This window comes from Phascolarctos cinereus, unplaced genomic scaffold (genome assembly GCF_003287225.1).
Source record: "Phascolarctos cinereus isolate Bilbo 61053 unplaced genomic scaffold, phaCin_HiC Scaffold_9;HRSCAF=440, whole genome shotgun sequence".
NCBI lineage: Eukaryota > Metazoa > Chordata > Mammalia > Diprotodontia > Phascolarctidae > Phascolarctos > Phascolarctos cinereus.
In genome coordinates, this window is record NW_027556402.1 from 131,103,091 (window position 1) to 131,122,208 (window position 19,118).

Below are 19,118 nucleotides of genomic sequence, written 5' to 3' on the forward strand. Positions count from 1 at the left end.
TATCTCTTTCTCTGTATATATAGAGTTATCAAAATATACTTTAAAATACAAGTTCATAGACCCTAGGTTAAAACCCCTGTTCTATGGTCCCATCTTGTTTTTAATTCTATTGTGATTGTTCTTTAAAGGTCACAGTTTTAGTCGTCAATCAGTCATTATGTGGGTGTGCTGTGTGTACATATGTTAGTTTCAATATCCAGTTCAAATTTTACCTCTCCATGAAGTACTTCCTATTACCTCTAACCAGAAATAATTCTCCCTTCTTAGAATTCTGATAGCTCTTTGTTTATAACTCTCCTTTGTACTTATATACTTAACTTTGTATCTGAGTTTTGAGATCTATCTTATCTTCCCAGTGGGTTCCTTGAGAGCAGGGGCCACTGACTTTTAATAATAATAATAGCTTGCATTTATATAGTACTTTACAAATACTATCTAATTTTATCCTCACAACAAACTGGGAAGTAGATGCTATTATTATCCCCATTTTACAGATTAAGAAACTGAAGCACAGCAGAAGTTAAGTGGCTTGCCCAGGGGTCACACAGCTAAGAAGCGTCTGAAGCTGGATTTGAATTCAGGACTTCCTGACTCCAGGTCCACTGTGCCACCCAGCTTCCATCTTAGAGAAAGGAAACTGGATAACCACTTGACTTATCTAATAGGATTCCTGTTCAGATCCGTATTGAACTAGATAACCTCAAAAGTCCCTTCCAACTCTGAATTTCCATGCTTTACATCCCTAGAACCTCACACAGTGCTTCTCATGTAGTTTGTCAATAGTTCAAAAAAGCTATAGATGCTCCTTTTTGCAAACAGCTTCTCTACACTTAAGTAGGTAGTCTTTGATTGAATTGCTGTAGTCATCAATAATTGCCAATCGAAGGTAGCCAACCCTGATAATGACCCTCTTCAAACATAGCTAGACAAGTGTTTGAATGGCCTCATAAGGCCCTTATCTGAAGCCTTTTCAGCAAGATAGTGTAGTCTAAGAACCCAGAATATATCCATAAGGCATCAGAAGAGGCCTTGAGAGGTAAACATGCAGAGTATGCTTAATACAGAGTTGTTACTGTATAAATGTTTGTCAGCTTGATTGGGTTGAATTGATTGATTTATTTATTTTTTATGCTGTCATTCTCCATCTGATAGATGATAAATGTCTCCTTTGCAGGAAATGGAAAAATTTGTCCAGAGCTCTGGGGAACATGGTATTGTGGTATTTTCTCTTGGGTCAATGGTCAAAAACCTAACTGAGGAAAAGAGTAACCTGATTGCTTCAGCTCTTGCCCAGATTCCACAGAAGGTGAGAAAAAAGAGACAAACCTCTTCTGCTGCCTTGGTCTGTTTGAAATTTAGAAAGAGGGTCTACTTAGCAAGATTTTCTAAAAAATCAGGTGGAATCTTATAATAGAGCTTACCTCTAGTAGACTAAGTTCTCAAATATTTTCTTAAGTATTAAACCTTAGGAAAACAGGGTGAGGCATTAGATTATTTATCAAATTTAGCTTTTGTTCTGCTGTTGCAAAGGATTATTAATGGTTTAAAAAATAGAAACTGAACCCCAGTAGCTGATTTAGAGTATGTATCACCTTCGTGCCTGAGCTACATTTTCTTCAAGGATCCTGGACTATTTTTAGCTCACAGAACCTGGAAACAAACTGGTGTTGACAAAGCAGAAGGTAAAAGTAGGACCTGATCATGGAAAAACAGTCCAAATCTGTAGGGCCCACTTGTACCTTATCCCCACGTATCTCAGGATCAAGGTGTAACTAGGCTCAGATAGGTGTCAGGCTTTTCTAAACAGGGGCTTCTGAGAATTTCTTCTCATTGTTGTGGTCAGGTAATTTGCATATTAGTTAATGTACTCTAATCTTGTAATATTGTCATCTCCACAATTCAGTCTTAGAACAGTATAATATAGAACAGCTTTTTGAATCATTCAAAATGTAGGTTTCAGAGTTTTTAGACTTGAAATATCTCTCCTTCCCTCAATATTCACAAAACAGTAAAGGTAAGTAAGTCCCTGAGGGATAATTTCCTTCCCAGGATTTGTCAATTCAATTCAACATTTCATTGTCAACTACTCTTGAATACCTATCTTTTCCTTTTATCTTATCACCACTCATTTCTTGTCAAATATCAGCCCTCTATTAGTCTCATTATCTTTTTCCTCTGCTTCTACTCATGTGATACTAAATAGCACTGGGGGAAATCACAACCATTGTGAATGGGGACATGATAAATTCATGCTATCCTAATTCAGATGGGTTTCTACTATAGCAAGTCAACTCTCCTAATTCCTTGCTAATTAATTCCTAAGTCTCATTGCCCACAAAAAGCATCACAAACCTTTTTTTCTTTCCTCAAACCTCCCATACTTCTCTATTCATATGACCACCATCTTATTTGAGGCCCTATCACCTCTCTCTTAGAGTACTACTGTAGTGTCCTAATTAGTCTCCCTCCCTCACATCTCTCCTCTATCCAGTCTTTCTTACTCATGTAAGCTGTCAAAAGTGATTTTCCAAAAAATTAAATTAAATATAAAAATTTTTTAAAAAGTGATTTTTCTTAACCATAGATCTGGCCATATAATTCCTTTCATCATTAAACTCCATTGGCTCCCTATCATGTCTAGAATGAAATATAAATTTATTTAGCTTTTAAAGCCCTTCACAATCTACTTCTATCCCACACACTACAATCCAGACAAATTCATCTTTTCTCTGGTGTTAACATGCAAGACTCCATCTCCTATTTCTGTTCCTCTGCATTGGCTGTCCTTCAAACCTAGAATGCTCTGCTTCCTCACTTCCTCCTCACTGAGTCCCTTCTCTTCCTTCCAGACACAATTCAAACAAATACTACTTTCTGCATTATCCCCCATTGCCCTCTGTCCCTAACTAACTTTTTTTTAATTTGCATTTTTTCTCTTTATATTAATTCTGTATGTATTTATGATCTTGTTGTCCCCTGCACCCCAATAAAATGCAAGTTTCTTAGGCATAAGGATGGTTTCATTCTTTTCATTTGTATATGTAACACAGTATCTGTCATATAGTAGATAACGCTCAATTAATGCTCGTTGATTGATAGGTACTAGCACTTTAATTTTGATGGATTTGTGATCTCATAAGTGTGACTGCTATATCCACTGATGCAGATCACGGCCATCGCAGGATTTCTCATCTGTGGGATTTCTGTCCATCTCTTCTCATTTCCATAAATAATCTACTCCTTACATTTCAGGGGTTTTCTTCTTGTTACTTCACATTCGCTGGCATAAATCTAAGAGGTTGTGATATTACCTTAGATTTGTGCCAAACATTTCCTTCTAATAGGGTTCTTAGAAACTGTTTCCTTTTACTAAAAACAATGATACATTTACTTAACTTTTGCATGACTTTGTAACATTCCAAGAATTTTCACATATCATTCTCTCATATTCAATGTCGTGCCAGAGACCTCCACCCCATATGGGTCCTACTGAACACATAATATGCCAGAGAGAGGTTAGGAGGCTTGCCTAGGTCACAGTGAGTCAGTATTTGCTGAAAACTATGGTCTATGAGCCTCGGCCTATGTGTTCCTTTTTGCCAACTAACCCAAGATCATTATAGTTCAAAGTAAATAAAATGGTTAACTAGCATAGAAAGATAAGTGACAAGAATGTTTTCTCCTCTACAGAGAAGTATACTTTCCCACAGATTGCCATATCACTACTGGTGAATAGGACCCAGGAAAGGAACCTAAAATGACCAGGGAAATATGTATGGCAAAGCAGACATATTGGGGGCATATACCTAGGGAACGTGTAAGGAGAGCACCTATATAAGGCACAAGTGAAAGGATACATAGCTTTTGAGTTAGAGGGAACCTTTGAAGTTATCTGGTTCAACATCTTTATTTTATACACATGGTGACTGAGACTTGGAGAAGTTACATATCTTGTCCAAGATCAAACAAGTAGCAGGCTGCAGAGCTGGGATCAGAAGCCAGATTCTCTGCATACAGAGCTAGTACTCTTTCTCTGCTGCATCTTTATCCTGCATGAAGGGTTAGAAGTCGTGTATCCAGATCACATCAAGAGCTCAGGCAACTCATAGCTACAACTCAGCAGAGCCCATGATGTCACCTGAGGATGTCACTGGATAAGTTTCTTTCTCCATTGAGTTGGGGGTTCTTTGCTGCCCTGGTCTCTCTATCATTCTGTTCTCTGCTAGGTATCACTATACTGTTCTCTTAGGTCTTGTCTCTATGTTGTACATTGTCCATTGTAGTGCGATCATGGTGGAAAGATCACTGAATCTTGAGTACTCAGATGTGAGTTCAAATCCTTGCTCTGTCATTTCCTTACAGCAGTCCTTAAGTGTGGCCTTTTGACTGAATCCAAATTTTACAGAATGACTGTGGTCTTAAGGCTGCAGGTTCCTTACCCCTGGCTAACACTGTGACTTAGGAAAGTCATTTAACCGCACCCTGGGCCACAGATACCTCATCTGCACAATGAGCTAGTTAGCTCTAGATCTACTATGCTGTGAACTAGACAGTATCTCTGTGGCTCTTTCTTCTGAATGCACAGAACCTCACATACTCTTTCCTACCATCACCTTCTCTTTGTTGGTATTATGACTAGATTATAGGGGCTAGGTTGTCAGCTCTGAAAAACTCATAGTATTAGGTTATTGTTTTTAAATTCAGACTTTAGTGAGTGACACTCAGCCAGCTAGTTTGCTAGGGAAAGTCCTAAGGGGATTTTGAGTCTGTCTTTAAAACTTACTCTTCTCTGTTCCTTCCTCCCCTCAGTCAGTCAACAGTTATTTTGTTGTAATAATTTTGTTATAATAAAATAAAGTTGTCCCAGTGTCTAAATGACCAAGCACTCTGCTAAGGACACAAAGAAATGCAAAAACAAAAACAAAACCAAAAAACAACCCAGATCCTGCTCAAGGAACTCACAGTCTATTGGGAAATACAACATTCAAATAGCTATGTACAAACCAGATCACACATGCACACAAACATGATATATACATACATACACACATACATACACACACAAATAAATTTTTTCAGTCGCATCTGACTCTTTGTGACTCCATTTTGGGGTTTTCTTGGCAAAGACACTGGAGCAGTTTGCCGTTCCCTTGTCCAGCTCATTTCACAGATAAGGAGTTAAGGCAAACAGGGTTAGGTGACTTGTCCAGGGTCACACAATTAGTAAGTGTATGAGGCCAAATTTGAATTCATGAAGATGAATTTTCCTGATTTCAAGCCCAGCGCTCTATCCACTGTGCCACCTAGCTGCTATGTAAATAAATAAAATTGTGGATGATCTCAGAAGGAAGGCACTGAGATTAGGGAGAACTGGGAACTCAGGGTCACATAACTAGCAGATTGGTGTCCCCTGATGCTAAGGGTGAATAGAGAATCCAGAAATTGATCATGGCCACTAGTGGGTATAAGGGCACAGGGAAGTTCAAGCCTATAAAGATGGAGAAGAAATCTCAAGGTTGGTGACTCCCACTGGAAAGAGCAGTGGGGGTGGCAGGGAACATAAATGGAGTGTGGAACAACAGAGCAGGCATGAGGAGCAGAGAAAGAGTAGGGGAACATGAAGAAGAAGGAAGAACATTGAAATGAGGACAGAAGAAAGAGAAGCAGATCAGAGAGTCCTGGAGGAGAACAAGAAAGTACTGAGGAGGCCAGATGAGCAGAGAGAGATCGGAGGAGGCCAGAAGATGAAGGAAGAGGCTGGACAGGGGAGGGAGGAAACTAGAGAAGCAAGGCAAAGACTGAGGGTGCAGGGAGAACAAAGAAAAAATCATAGATCATAGACAGAGCTGGAAGGGACCTTAGGAAGAGGCCTTATTTAGTCCAACCCCCTCATTTCACCAATGAAGAAACAAAAAAATGAGACAGAGGACATGACTAGCCCAATGTTACATAGGATATAAGTCACTGAGTCAGCATTTGAACCCAGGTCCTTTGATTCTGATCCCAATACTCTAGGATGGGGTAACAGGGAAGAGGAAATCAAGATTATGCATGAGGAGTATGAAGAAATACAGGTGAATGGGGAGGTTTGAGTGGCAGGAAAGAAGATAAAGGGAGATGGCAGGTAGAGTAGGAAGGGGGCTCAGAGAGCAAGGAGGCTGATGAGGTGCTTCCCCAGTTTAAGTATCATTAGCGTTAAGGTCAGAAAATCCCTTCAAATTCCTGTCGTATCCTTAATCAATCATTCAAAATCATTCTGGGGACTCTACCTAGCAAAACTGCAAAGAAACTATGAAGCTATAGAACTTCCTCTTAGCACTCATAATGACCCTCATTTGCATGCAAATCAACTTAGGGAAAGACTTAAATGCCTGAGCGATGCTGATGAGCATTTGTCTACTTTCCTGCCTTCTACTTGCCTTCCAGCAAGCAAGAAAATACTTAGCTTCATTACACCAGTAACATTGTTTCACTGGAAAAAGTGCTTATTACACTATTTTCCTTTGAATAGTGTGATGGCTTTGTGGATTTGGGGCTGTGGTTGGTTTGGGGTTTGATTTGTTGTTGTTTTTTTTCCTCAGTGAGTAGTGGTTATCTCTCCTTCACTAGCAATAAGCATTTAGCTTGTTAGAACTGAGTGAGTTTTACAATTAAAGGACTATATGGAGTGAAACTGAAATGTAAAGGTTTAGTTATCTTTATTTCTTAAGAATCATTTCTACTAGCTTTTGTACTCTAACATATTAAAATTCATTATATATAATTACAGATCCTAGTGTATGTGAAAACATACTTAAAGCTCTATAAACAGAGGCAGGGTAACTAGAGAGCCACTTGGAATGACTCCCAAGACTTGGACTCAGTATAACCTGGGTTCAAGTCTTTATTCTGATGCATGCTGTTTGACCCTAGGCAACTGGGAGGCACAGCGGCTAGAGCACTGTGCCTGCAGTCAGAACCTCAGACACTTATTAGCTATGTGACCCTGGGTAAGTCACTTAGCCCAGGGAGCAGTGCATATAACATCAGATTTTTTTCAATTTGTTAATTGGTTTTGTTGATTTTCCCCCTCTTCTTTCCTCTTAAAAACATTATTTGTTATAAGAAATGGCTTTGTGGGAGGCAAAGGGAAAAGATTATGGGGGAAATGTAGGCAATGTAAAAAAAAATCTCTACAAATGCAAGGTGCTAGAATCAATCATCATCACATCTATTAGTGTTTTAGCTAGTTTAATTTAGCTAAGACATCAATGGAATAGGAAATCATTTGGTGCTGAATGTTATCCCACCCTAATCAAAATGGCCCATGTGTTCTTTTCATAAATATTACTTTTGTTGATGTCCTTTGATTTTACATCTTTTTATTCCCAAATATGTCCCTTCTCCCCTTCTCAGTGATCTGTCCCTTGCAACAATGATTCAAAAAGAAAAAGCAGCTCAGCAAAACTAATTAACATTATCAACTCAACATCATATATCTATCTCTATCTCTATCTACCTATTTATTTATGCAAGCTTCATAGACTTTCAAATAGAAACATGAATTTGAGAAAGTAAATTGGTCATAGTTTTAAAAAGAAACCTTATCAACAGAATGAAACTGTTGACTCAGTATCCTCATCTGTAAAGTGAGGTGCCCTCCAGTTCTAACATTCCAGGGATCTATGACTATTTGGGGCAATGAAAAAGGCAGGTGAGCATAAATTTTATGATGAAAGGAGCTATCCCAGTATTTTTGTTGTCATAAAATTTCCCCTGCTCAAAATACTTCACTAGCTCGCTATTGCCTCTAAGATAAAATACAGCCTCTTCAGATTCAGGCTCAGCATTTAAAGTTGTCCACAATTTGGGTCCAGCTTACTTTTCTAATATGACTTCATATTGGCCATTGGGAATTTTTGACCTTTTAGATTTCCATTGTAATAGAATTTGACTCACTGGGGAATTGCTGAATAGACTACTTTCTACAAAGTCAACTACTTTCTACCTGGTTCTTCTCAATTCCCTCTTTTCAAGCTCAATCCCTGGAGGCAATATAGTAGACAGAAATAGTAGGAAGGAGGCAGTATGATAGGAAAGAGCTCTGGATTCTGACTCAAATTACCTAGGTTTGAATCGAGGCTCTGCCACTTAATACATGATTGATCTTAAGAATTTGGGGCATCATTTTCTTCATCTGCAAAATGAGAGGGTTAGACTAGATGATCACTAAGAATCTTTCCAGATCTAAAATTCTACAATCTCATGACATAGCTATACCTTTGTTGCAGTTTCACAACGTATTGTGGTGGAACTGTCTCAAAGAATTCGAAGTCAGACCACCTCTAATCCAAGTATAGGCATTTATTGAGATTGACGCAGGCTAAGTTCCAAGAGGAGCCAGTAATTTTAGTGAAATCAAGATGGATTTTTATAGGGTAAAGATGCAATTACATAAGAGAAATGATGAATATTAAAAAGGCAGGAGGGGTTTGTTAAGGGATTAGGTAATAGGGGAGGGGTCCCAGACTCAGTGCAACTGTGCATGTGATTGCCCACAATGCATACAGAAAAACTCATGGGGTGGCATGTATGTATGATAATGATATTATAATAAGCCTCTCTCCATCATAAATTTACCTAAAGGACAGCTTTTGCTATTATTGTGCAGGTGCCTACTTAGGGAAAGTCCTTTCTATTGTTTTGGGGTCCACATCCTGCTTGGGAATCCTGGTAGTGCTGCTTTCTGATTGGCTGAGTATTGTAGTTCTGTCTGAGACTAGATGGATGTGGTTGTGGACACATGGACACACTTGCTATGTCTGTGGGAAATACGAGGAATGGATCTAGGGGCAGTGGCTAGCTAGAGGCAGTGGCTAAGATCCCATCATATGAACATGCCTGCTGTTTCTGTGAGAAATACAAGTTCATGGACACATTTGTTGTTCTAGTGAGCAGTGAGGCATATACAAAGAAGTTAGGATATTAAGTTGGGGTGGGGGGAGGGGCAGTGGGCCTACTGTTCAGTGGGGCCTCTAAGGAAGTTAGAATATTGGGGTTGGGGCAGCTTTATTAGGATTCCATCACCTTTATTCTGTCTGATCCCAGAGGACAGGACTAAGATGCAAAAAGGCAAATGGATGCTTAAAATATGAAAAAAAATTTTTTTTTACTAGCAATTAGAACAATCCAAAATTGGAATGGTGGGTGGCAGGTTGAAGAACTCGAGCTCTTCAAGCAAAGGTGGGCTGACCATTGTCAGACGCATCGAAGAGAATGGCCACTGAGGTCCCTTCTAAATCTGAGATTCTAGAACTTTGTGATTCCTTCTGACATTGTAAAAAGAATCCTGAAACTGGCTGTCAGATGGAATGTAATTTTGAATAAAATTATCTTAATGTTCTACAGGGAATGAATTTCATTCTAGTGTTTCCCACTGCAGTAGATAATGCAAATATTATTCCCGTTTCATAGAAGAATAAAATGACTCAAACTTGCCCACAGTTGCATAACTAGTATCAGAGCTAGTATTTGCTTAGCTCGAGTTCAGCTTTCTTTCCATTGTACCACATTGTATCTCTATATTTTTTCTTATTTTCACTTTACTGTCTTCACTTCATCATCCATGTAGCTACCAATCTTCTATACCAATCATATAGCTACTAATCTTCCTAAAGCACATTTCTGATCATGTTACTTTCCTGCTCAAAATTCTTCACTGGCTCCCTGTTAGCTCTAAGATAAAATACCAACTCCTCAGCCTGGCATTTAAAGCCATCCATGATTTAGCTCCAACCTACTTTTGTACCTTCCTACAGGCCAAATTTCAGCCAACTAAATTTCTAGCTTTTCCCTGAACTTGGAATTCTGTCTTGCCACTTCACAACTGTGACAAGCCATCTCCGGTGCCTTTTCATCATTGCCTTTTTGAGTCCTTATCTTCTTCTTTCAAGGTTCAGTGCAGGGACTACCTTCTCTATGAAGCCTTCCCTGATATCCCCTAGTAATGTGTTCTTCTCTCTCTAATTCCTTGTTTTAACTTATTTGGATATGTATTGCATCCACCAGTAATTTCTGTACGCTCCTTGGGGCCAGAGACTGTTTTTTTTCTTTGCATTCAGCAGCACCTAAACAGTGTTTTGCAAATATATAACACGCTTGCTAAATTGGATATGGTTAACAAAACATTTCCTGAAGAAAGTGAATATAAGTAAGCTTTTCTCAACAAACATTAAGGCAAATCCATTTCCTTAGCAATGCTGAATTTTAAAGTTGAGAGCTAGGATGGCCCACAGAATACATTTCTATTAATTTAATATTTGCACTGTATATTCTAATACAATTCTGTCAATTGACTCTAGGAAAATGCCTTAAATTCTATGTTGGTTCCCAATCCCATCTGTTATTACAGTTTTCTCATCTATTAAATGAGAATGGGAATGACAATAATACCCTTCTTAATAGGATGTCTGTGAAAGTTCTTTAAAAGAATAGATAACAAGTAGCGTTGATATTTAATGCTTTAAAAGTACTCATCATTTCTTTAGGCCTCATTTTCTTCAATTATAAAACGAGAGGGTTGGACTAGATTCTCATTAAAGGTCCTTCTTATTTTAGAGTTTTATGATTCTACTCACATTACAATTTTTTTCCCTTTTATTTTGAAAGGTTGTATGGAGATACAAAGGAAAGACACCGGCCACCTTAGGTCCAAATACCAGAACCTATGACTGGATTCCCCAGAATGATCTTCTTGGTGAGACTATGGACTAGGAATATCGAAATTTTTGAAAATTTACATACAAAATTAAATCTTATCTTCTTGGTTCTCTTCCACTGGAAGGACAGAGGGAGAGTTGTCCATCTGTTATACAAACATTGTCAGTACTGGAACATTTTCCTAAGTGAAGCATTGATGAAAATTCTCCATGCCAAGAAATTAAGTGGTTTATTTTATGAAATATTTCCAATTAATAAAACACCTTGAGAGAAGAGGTAATGCATAATGGAGAGATCCGGAATCAGGGAGACTTAGGTTCAAATTTGGTCTCTGACACTTACTAGTTTTGTGTCTGTGGACTAGTGACTTACCACTATGGGCCTTAAGCAACTCTATAACTAAGCAATTAAAAAAAAATGGTTGTTATCTGCTTTGGTGGAAGAAATTCTTACACCTAAGAAATCATAGGTCTTTGATATTATACGTAGGCTAATTCAAGAACAGTGCATTGACTTAAGGGATTATGAAAAAATCCTGAATGAATGAATAAAAGTTATATATTCATTCTTGATTAAAGTTATCAGTGATACCTAAAAAACCCAAGGCACTCTAAAAGAACTGAAATAATTGATCAGGCTAACAGAAGACTGCAAATTAAATACAAGTAGTTATGAAACTCAGCTAGCTTTTCCCAGGTGTTTCCTTCCTCTAACTATCTAAGGGGGAAAAGAGTTCCCAAAAGATTCTTGTCTGAAAGCAGCTAACTTAGATGATGATAATTACCAGAATTTTCTGAATTACTAAACCGTCAGTAGGTCTGTTGCTAATCTCAGGCTGTACTACACTAAAAGCAGCATGGTCCAGTGGAAAGCATGCTGGATTTGCGGTTAAGGAATCTGGGTTCAAATCCTGGCTTCCTATGAACTAGATTTTGACCTTCTTAAGTCATTTAAATTTTTTGGACCTCATCTTCTTCATGTGGTAAAATAAGAGAGAGTTGGATTACATGAGCTCTGAGATCCCTTCCAATTCTAGATCTGTGATCCTATGGATAGGTCAAAATGGTAGGACATTTTGCTAAAGAATTAAAGGACTTTTAACTTGTTTTCAATATTTGATAACTGTAATTAAATATATCTGATTTCCTTCATAATCCTTTGTCTGATATTTTATGATTTTGCTTTTTTTGGGGGGGGATTAAGTGACTTGCCCAGGATCACACAGCTAGTGAGTGTTATGTGTCTGAGGCTGGATTTGAACTCAGGTCCTCCTAACTCCAAGGCTGGAGCTCTATCTACTGCGCCACCTAGCTGCCTCCTGATATTTTGTGCTTTTGAAAACATTATTCTGATAAGGAGGCCATAGATTTAACTAGACTGCCAAAGGGATCCATGACACAAAAAAGATTAAGAAACTCTGTAATGGGAGGTTCAATACCTTCTAGAAAAACTACTATAAGGATTAAGTCTGTGGATTCTTTCAATATTCTCAATCATCTCAAATTGGGGTGGGAGACAATAAATTATGAGAGGTTCACAACAAAAAGAGAGGAAACAGATCTGATAAAGTTTCAACTTGGCTACTTACTTAGGTTACAGATGACAACTAAGAATTGAGTTGATTAAAGTGAGAGAAATTTACTTTGTGTGTTCTTGTTGTAATCAGAAAAATAGAGGGGAGTGGGTTTCTACAGAAATATTCTATCAGGCAAATCCATGAAAAGGAAGTACAATTATTTGGAAGCTCTCCTGAAAAAGAAGCCTCTCTTTTCTGGTTTTCTCTGTACACATTCTTCAAACATTAATTAAATGGTGCAATGTAAGATGTTTTTGTGGTCCACTTTCAGTTCCTTTGCTTACTACTCATAACTGTAGCCAGAGATCCATATCTAGATACTACCTCATGTGCTTTCCTAACAGTCAAAGTTCCAAGTGATCCCATTTTTATACCAATTTGTTACATGAATATTACTGCCTCATTCAATGACTTATCCTGTCCATTCCTTCTTCTGTTTCTAAATCCATCATAATTTACTGATCCCTTTTCCTTCCATTTCTATCCTAGGTCACCCCAAAACCAAGGCTTTTATCACTCATGGTGGAACCAATGGAATCTATGAAGCTATCTATCACGGAGTTCCCATGATAGGTGTGCCCATGTTTGCTGATCAGCCTGATAACATCGCTCACCTGAAAGCTAAGGGGGCAGCTGTTGAAGTGAACTTTCATGACATGACAACTGCAGACATGCTTAATGCTTTGAAGACAGTCATCAACAACCCTTCGTGAGTATCATAATTCAATGCTTTCTTACCAATGATAACCTTACCTACCAGTACCGGGAACTGGTATAGTGAAACAAACATTAGATTTGAAGTCAAAGGACCAGTTTGAATCCTGGTAGTATTTGAGGCCAGGAATCTGGAAGACTTATCTTCATGAGTTTAAATCTGACCTCAGACATTTACTAGCTGTGTGACCCTGTTTGTCTCAGTTTCCTCATCTGTAAAATGAGCTGGAGAAGGATATGGCAAACCACTTCAGTATCTTTGCCAAGAAATCTCCAAAATGGGGTCACTAAGAGTGAGACTTGACTGAAACCATTGTACAAACCTCTTTAACGGTGGGGCAAATCATTTCACCTCTCTCAGGAGGCTGGATTAGATGGCCTCTAAGATTTGGGGGGAACCCTGCCCAGGATCACACAGCTAGTAAGGGTTTGAGGCCACATTTGAATTCAGGAAGATAAGTCTTCCTTAATCCAGGCCTGGCATCTATCCATTACACTACCTTAGCTGTCCTTTCAAGTTAATATTCTACAACTCGAAAGGAAGAACCTTCCTTAAGGCTACTGGAACACCCATACAAATGGAGTTCCTGGAACAAAACTCTACTCAGAATATCTATTAATATATGACTTCTCCTCAGAATAGCTGACAACAGTGCCTATGACCTAATTTAGGTACAACAATGGCATCCAAAGTCTCTGATCCCAGATCTCAACCACTCCAGGCTACATATACAGAGGTCCATAGATTTTAGAACTAGAAAGGACATCAGAGGCCATCTAGCCCTTCATTTTAGAAGTAAAAGCAATAAAAGCTTTGGGAGGTTAAGATCACACAGATAGTGATTCAAATCCACATCGCACAATTCTAAATCCAGCCCTTCTTTGTCATACTCTCTCTCCAGTAAAACACTCTCATTTTATAGATGAGGAAACTGTCCAAGGCCAAATAGGTAGTACCAGATCCAAGAGATAAAATATGTAAATCATTTATTTTGCAAACCTTAAATATGCTATGTAAGTGCTATCATATGAATGTTACAGCACTAATTTGGAACTATGCCCAAGGGGCTATGGGATTGTGCATACCCTTTGTCCCAGCGACAGCACTTCTAGGGCTATATTCCAACGAGATCATAAAAATGGGAAAGGGACCCACATGTACAAAAATATTTCTAGCAGCTCTTTTGGTGGTGACAAAGAGTTGGAGATTGGGGGATGCCCATCAATTGGGGAATGGCTGAACAGGTTATGGTGTATGAGTGTAATGGAATACTATTGTGCTATAAGAAGTAATGAGCAGGCAGACTTCAGAAAAACATGGAAAGATTTAGATGAACTGATGCTGAGTGAGGTGAGCAGAGCCAGGAGAGTGTTGTACACAGCAACAGCAACACTGTGTAATGACCAAATTTGATGGACTTGGCTCTTCTCAGCAGTTCAAGGATCTAGGACAATTACAAAAGACTCATGATAAAAAATGCTGTCCACATCCAGAGAAAAGAACTGTGCAGTCTGAATACAGTTTGAAGTACACTATTTTCTCTCTCTCTCTCTCTCTCTCTCTTTTTTTTTTGGTTTGTTTCTTTCTTATGGCTTTTCCCCTTCGTTCTAATTCTTTGCAGCATGACTAATGTGAAAATACCCAAGGATCAACCCCATTGCTAATGAGCATAAAACTTTGACATAGTCTATTTCCACCTTTTCCAGTTCTTCCCTTCTTAAATGGTTTGGTGACCCCTTGTTCCCAAGGTCTTACCATATTGATGCTTACCAACCCTTAAAACCCCTAGACTGAGTTGTCTTCTGCATCGAGTTTTTGATGCATCACAAAGGTGGTAAGCGCCTTAGATGTGCCACCCATCATCTTACTCCTTGGACGTGACTGGCTTCCTACTTGCTTATGCAGCAACTGTTGTGTTCATAGTCTCTAAATGCTGCCTGTTTTGCTGCCAGAAGTCAAGCAAAACTGAGAAGAAACAAAAGAGGGCACAATTTCTTCTAATACTTAATGCATATACCTGATTAGCTTTAATCCTCTAGTAGTTCAAAATTCCCAAACTCAAATGATCCACCAGCCTGAGCCTCTCCAGTAGCAGGGACTACAGGTGTGCCCTGCTATGCCTGGCTTAAAAGAGCTTATTTTCAATGAAGTAATGTGATATCTAAAAGGCAGCTATCACATTTGGGCACCTATTTTCCTCTACAACATGCTACTGAATCTCTCTATAAGATGTTTATAGAACATTACACATAATACTCACTTAGTGTTTGGTGAATTAAATTAATAAAAATATTTGTGAGTCAGAAATTTTTTTTTTGCTTTTTGGTGAGGCAATTGGGGTTAAGTGACTTGCCCAGGGTCACACAGCTAGTAAGTGTCAAATATCCTAGGCTGTATTTGAATTCAGGTCCTCCTGACTCCAAGGCTGGAGCTCTATCCACTGTGCCACCTAGCTGTCCCTTAGAAATTTTTTAAAACTACCCTTTGGGACAAAGGTTTCTAAATGCAATACCTGCTTCAGTACTTCACTGAAGCCATGACCTTATCATCCCTTCACAAGTCCAACTCATAACACTGGCAACTTCTCAGCCTACTATTCATATCTTTCCATATACATCATACACAAAGGATCTACTCAACCCAATGGAAGAATCCTATTAGGTCTTTTGACATTTTGTGGATAGTAGTGTAGGGTTGAAGCTATTCCTCTGTTGTCTGGCCCTCTTAATCCTCATAATGGTTCCCATATGATTAGAAAAGGAGATTGGGCAGTTCTGTGCCCATGATTTTTCACATGTGATCCATAAAACAGATGCTCTAGGAAAAAAAAAAAACCTCATCAATAAACACCATGAATCCTATTTTCTGTTTTGCAATATTTGATGAAGGAGAAGAGAAGAATAAATTCTTTCTGTTTTAGACAGTAAGTCATATGGTTTCATAGTTCATCTCTCCTTTGCTTCTTTTTAATAAAGGATGTGGCTGGAATCAGACAGATTAGAAAGATGCTCAGTTCCTTCAACCAGCTCCAAATAGGACTATCTGCTGGGTGACCTTTTTGTAGATATTCTAAGGAGAAAAAAAAAAGTGACTTTCTTCTGCTTTGTGTATGTGTTCCTATTTCAGATACAAAGAGAATGCTATGAGATTATCAAGAATTCACCATGACCAACCTGTGAAACCCCTAGACCGAGCTGTCTTCTGGATAGAGTTTGTGATGCGTCACAAAGGTGCTAAGCACCTTAGACCTGCTGCCCATGACCTTACCTGGTACCAGTACCATTCCTTGGATGTGATTGGCTTCCTACTTGCCTGTGTGACAACTGTTGTCTTCATAGTCATCAAAAGCTGCTTGTTTTGCTTCCGGAAGTTGGGTAAAAAAGGAAAGAAACAAAAGAGAGCATAATTTCTTCTGATACCCAAGGATGGAGGACAGAAGAGGTGAAGAAGAAGCCTGAAAGATCTCCACATTAGTATAATTTAGTCTAGTTGCTATGAGATTTGAAACAAACTCTTCCTTTTCCCAATTCAACAATATTTATATAATTATTATTATGTGCAAAAACACTGTAGATAAGTCCTGAAAGAGATGAAAAGATAAATAAGATAGTCCTTGTCCTTGATGAGTTTAAAACCAATTTAGAAAGGTAAGACATGTACACAAATAATCAGAGTAGTGATCATAATACAATAAGAGACATACCAAAAGAAGTACCTTAAGAGTTTCTTATTTTCATCCTCTAGTTTGTGATATTAAAGATTTTCCCAGGAAGATTAGGAAAATAACATTGAGGTACAAGAGAAAAAAACCAGCAGTGCCTTTAAAAAAAAGACTGCTAAAGGATTTCTTCCACATTTCATCTTGACTAATAATACCTAAATTTAGAGCAAAGTAAACTGCGTTGTCTTATAAGAATAAGAATCACACAGAATGCTTTTCTTTTCTCAGGAAGAGAGATTGTCTCCAATACGCTAATAGGAAAAGTGGGGATATCTTAGAGTAGAGGAAACTATAAAGGAATACAGGAGGAAAAATTATTGCTCACTAGTGGTATAAAGCAAAATAGTAACAAAATAAAAATCTTATGAGTTCTATGCATTTATTTTTTAAAAAATCATTTGTATTGATCAATTCTTAGAACATAATCAAAGTAATAAACCCTCAAGGGGAAGCACTGAATTTAGTTCTCTAGAAATTAAGCCATTACTGTCCTATCTAAACAAGAGTACTAGGGTTTAGTGCTCTGTAAACCCTGCTTCTTAAAAATAACGAGGTCTGCTAAAATTCTAGTTTAGTCTTGATACTGTTAGTAGCTAAGTTAAATCTTTTAAATTTTCTTCTAATTTTAAAAAAGTTAAAGATGAACATGGTCCAAGGCATTCTATCTCATGGCAGATTTCTAAACATCATTCAGATCATACCTGACCTGGACTATTTTTTTGAGTCTTAAGCTTCCTACTTATGGACAGATGTGTACATAATGCTCCTTAAAGAGCCAACAATGTGCTAATTATGTTAATTAAGCATTATGTGTTTGTAAGTCTTGGGACAAAAGTATATATATTGCTGCTGGAATTCTTACCATTGTAATATCTATGTCTACCTAGTAGGAGTTTAAGGTCTATACAGGATACATTTTCAGAGGACAAGTGCCCTCTACTGGCTTGGTTAAAAACTGTGAATTCCTACATAACTTTGAAGTTCATTTCTCAACAGCATACTTACAATTCATACGATTGTGGCACCGTTAATGTTACTTCTTGAACTTGCCTGAAAATAGCAATATATGACTACAAATCCTTTGTATGTTGATTTTAGGTTAATATGCAAATAAGCACTGCAAATTCCTTTCCCAAAGATTTTTAAATTAAAAAAAAAGATTCTTAATAGTGTGTATTTTTTTAAGACTATTTATTTTATGTTGGGGAGTGTGGAATCCTAACATTCATGGGGACAATAACAATCAATGGCCTAGATTTCTGCCTACTTTGCTAATGGGTTTCTACCTAAAACCAGTGGAAAATAGATTCATTCCAGAAAACATCCTGGTATTTAGAACTTCCACTATCAGAATGATTTGACACATATACATGTCAAAGGTGTTTGACATAAATCAAATTTGACCCCTCTGTGGCAAGACAATCCTTGTACATCTCTCTAATCTAGCCACTATCCCACTCACCACAGCAGATCTTCCAAATTTTTTCATCCCTTGGAAAACCTCCATATTTCCCTCTTCTTCTCACACAGATGAGAATCATGTCTTAAATTTCACTGAAAAAAACTGAGGCCAGTAGCACAGCTTCTTTTCTTCCCTCCTCATTTCCCATCCTTCAGATGCCTTCTCCCACTATCTCTTCCACCCCAGTCTCACAGAAAAAGCTGGCCCTTCTTATCAAGACAAACCCCCCTATATACATACATACATACATACATAAGAAATCCTAATCCATCATGTCTTCTCATTTATCTTCAATCTCGCTCTGTATACTAGATGATCTCCTACCGCCTATAAACAAAACCATGTCTCCTCTACTCTCAAAAAATCCTCACTTGATCCATCTATTCTTGTTATCATCCCATCTCTCTCTTATTTTTTGTGGGTACAGTTCTTGAGAAAGCAATCTACAATCAAGGCCTATACTTCCTTTTCTTTTCTGAATTCTCTGCAGGCTAACTTCCTGTCTAATGAGTCAACTAAAAATGCTGTCTAAAGTTACCAATTAATTCTTAATTGACACATCTAATGGCCTTTTTTCAATCCCCATTCTTACTGACCTTTCTGCACTATTTATCACCCACTTCTCCTTGATGCTCTTTTCTCTGTTGTGATAATTTAAAAAGGTTGAGAGACATAGTTTCTGGGTAATTTAATCATTTTATTAATCAGGCCAGCAGGTTAACAAAAGGATAATCATTTGGCTGTCTTTCTCATACGAAAGACAATCATGGTGGGGGGGCTTACAGCTCATATACCCCTCAAAACAATAGGTGGTCCACCAAACAATAATCAAATCTAATTGGTCAACATGATTGGAGATAGGTTATATTAAAATGAAGGGCTAGGATAGGGAAAATATTTCTATACCATACCACCCATAACTTCAGGCTTTCAATTCAAAGAATGC

At 38.0% G+C, this 19,118-nt stretch overlaps 1 protein-coding gene across 9 annotated transcripts in view; it reads left to right on the forward strand.

Annotated features, from left to right (window-relative positions):
- Window positions 1-17,882, forward strand: part of LOC110199265 (UDP-glucuronosyltransferase 2A1-like) — a 319,475-nt gene extending 301,593 nt beyond the window's left edge. For all 9 annotated transcript variants that reach the window (XM_078148754.1, XM_078148748.1, XM_078148752.1 and 6 more), the window contains 4 exons: window positions 1,175-1,306; window positions 10,648-10,735; window positions 12,764-12,983; window positions 16,116-17,882. In XM_078148754.1, the coding sequence (XP_078004880.1) occupies window positions 1,175-1,306; window positions 10,648-10,735; window positions 12,764-12,983; window positions 16,116-16,395 (720 nt within the window). In that variant the 3' untranslated portion in view covers window positions 16,396-17,882. The remainder of the gene's footprint in view (window positions 1-1,174; window positions 1,307-10,647; window positions 10,736-12,763; window positions 12,984-16,115) is intronic.
- Window positions 17,883-19,118: the final 1,236 nt, after the last annotated feature.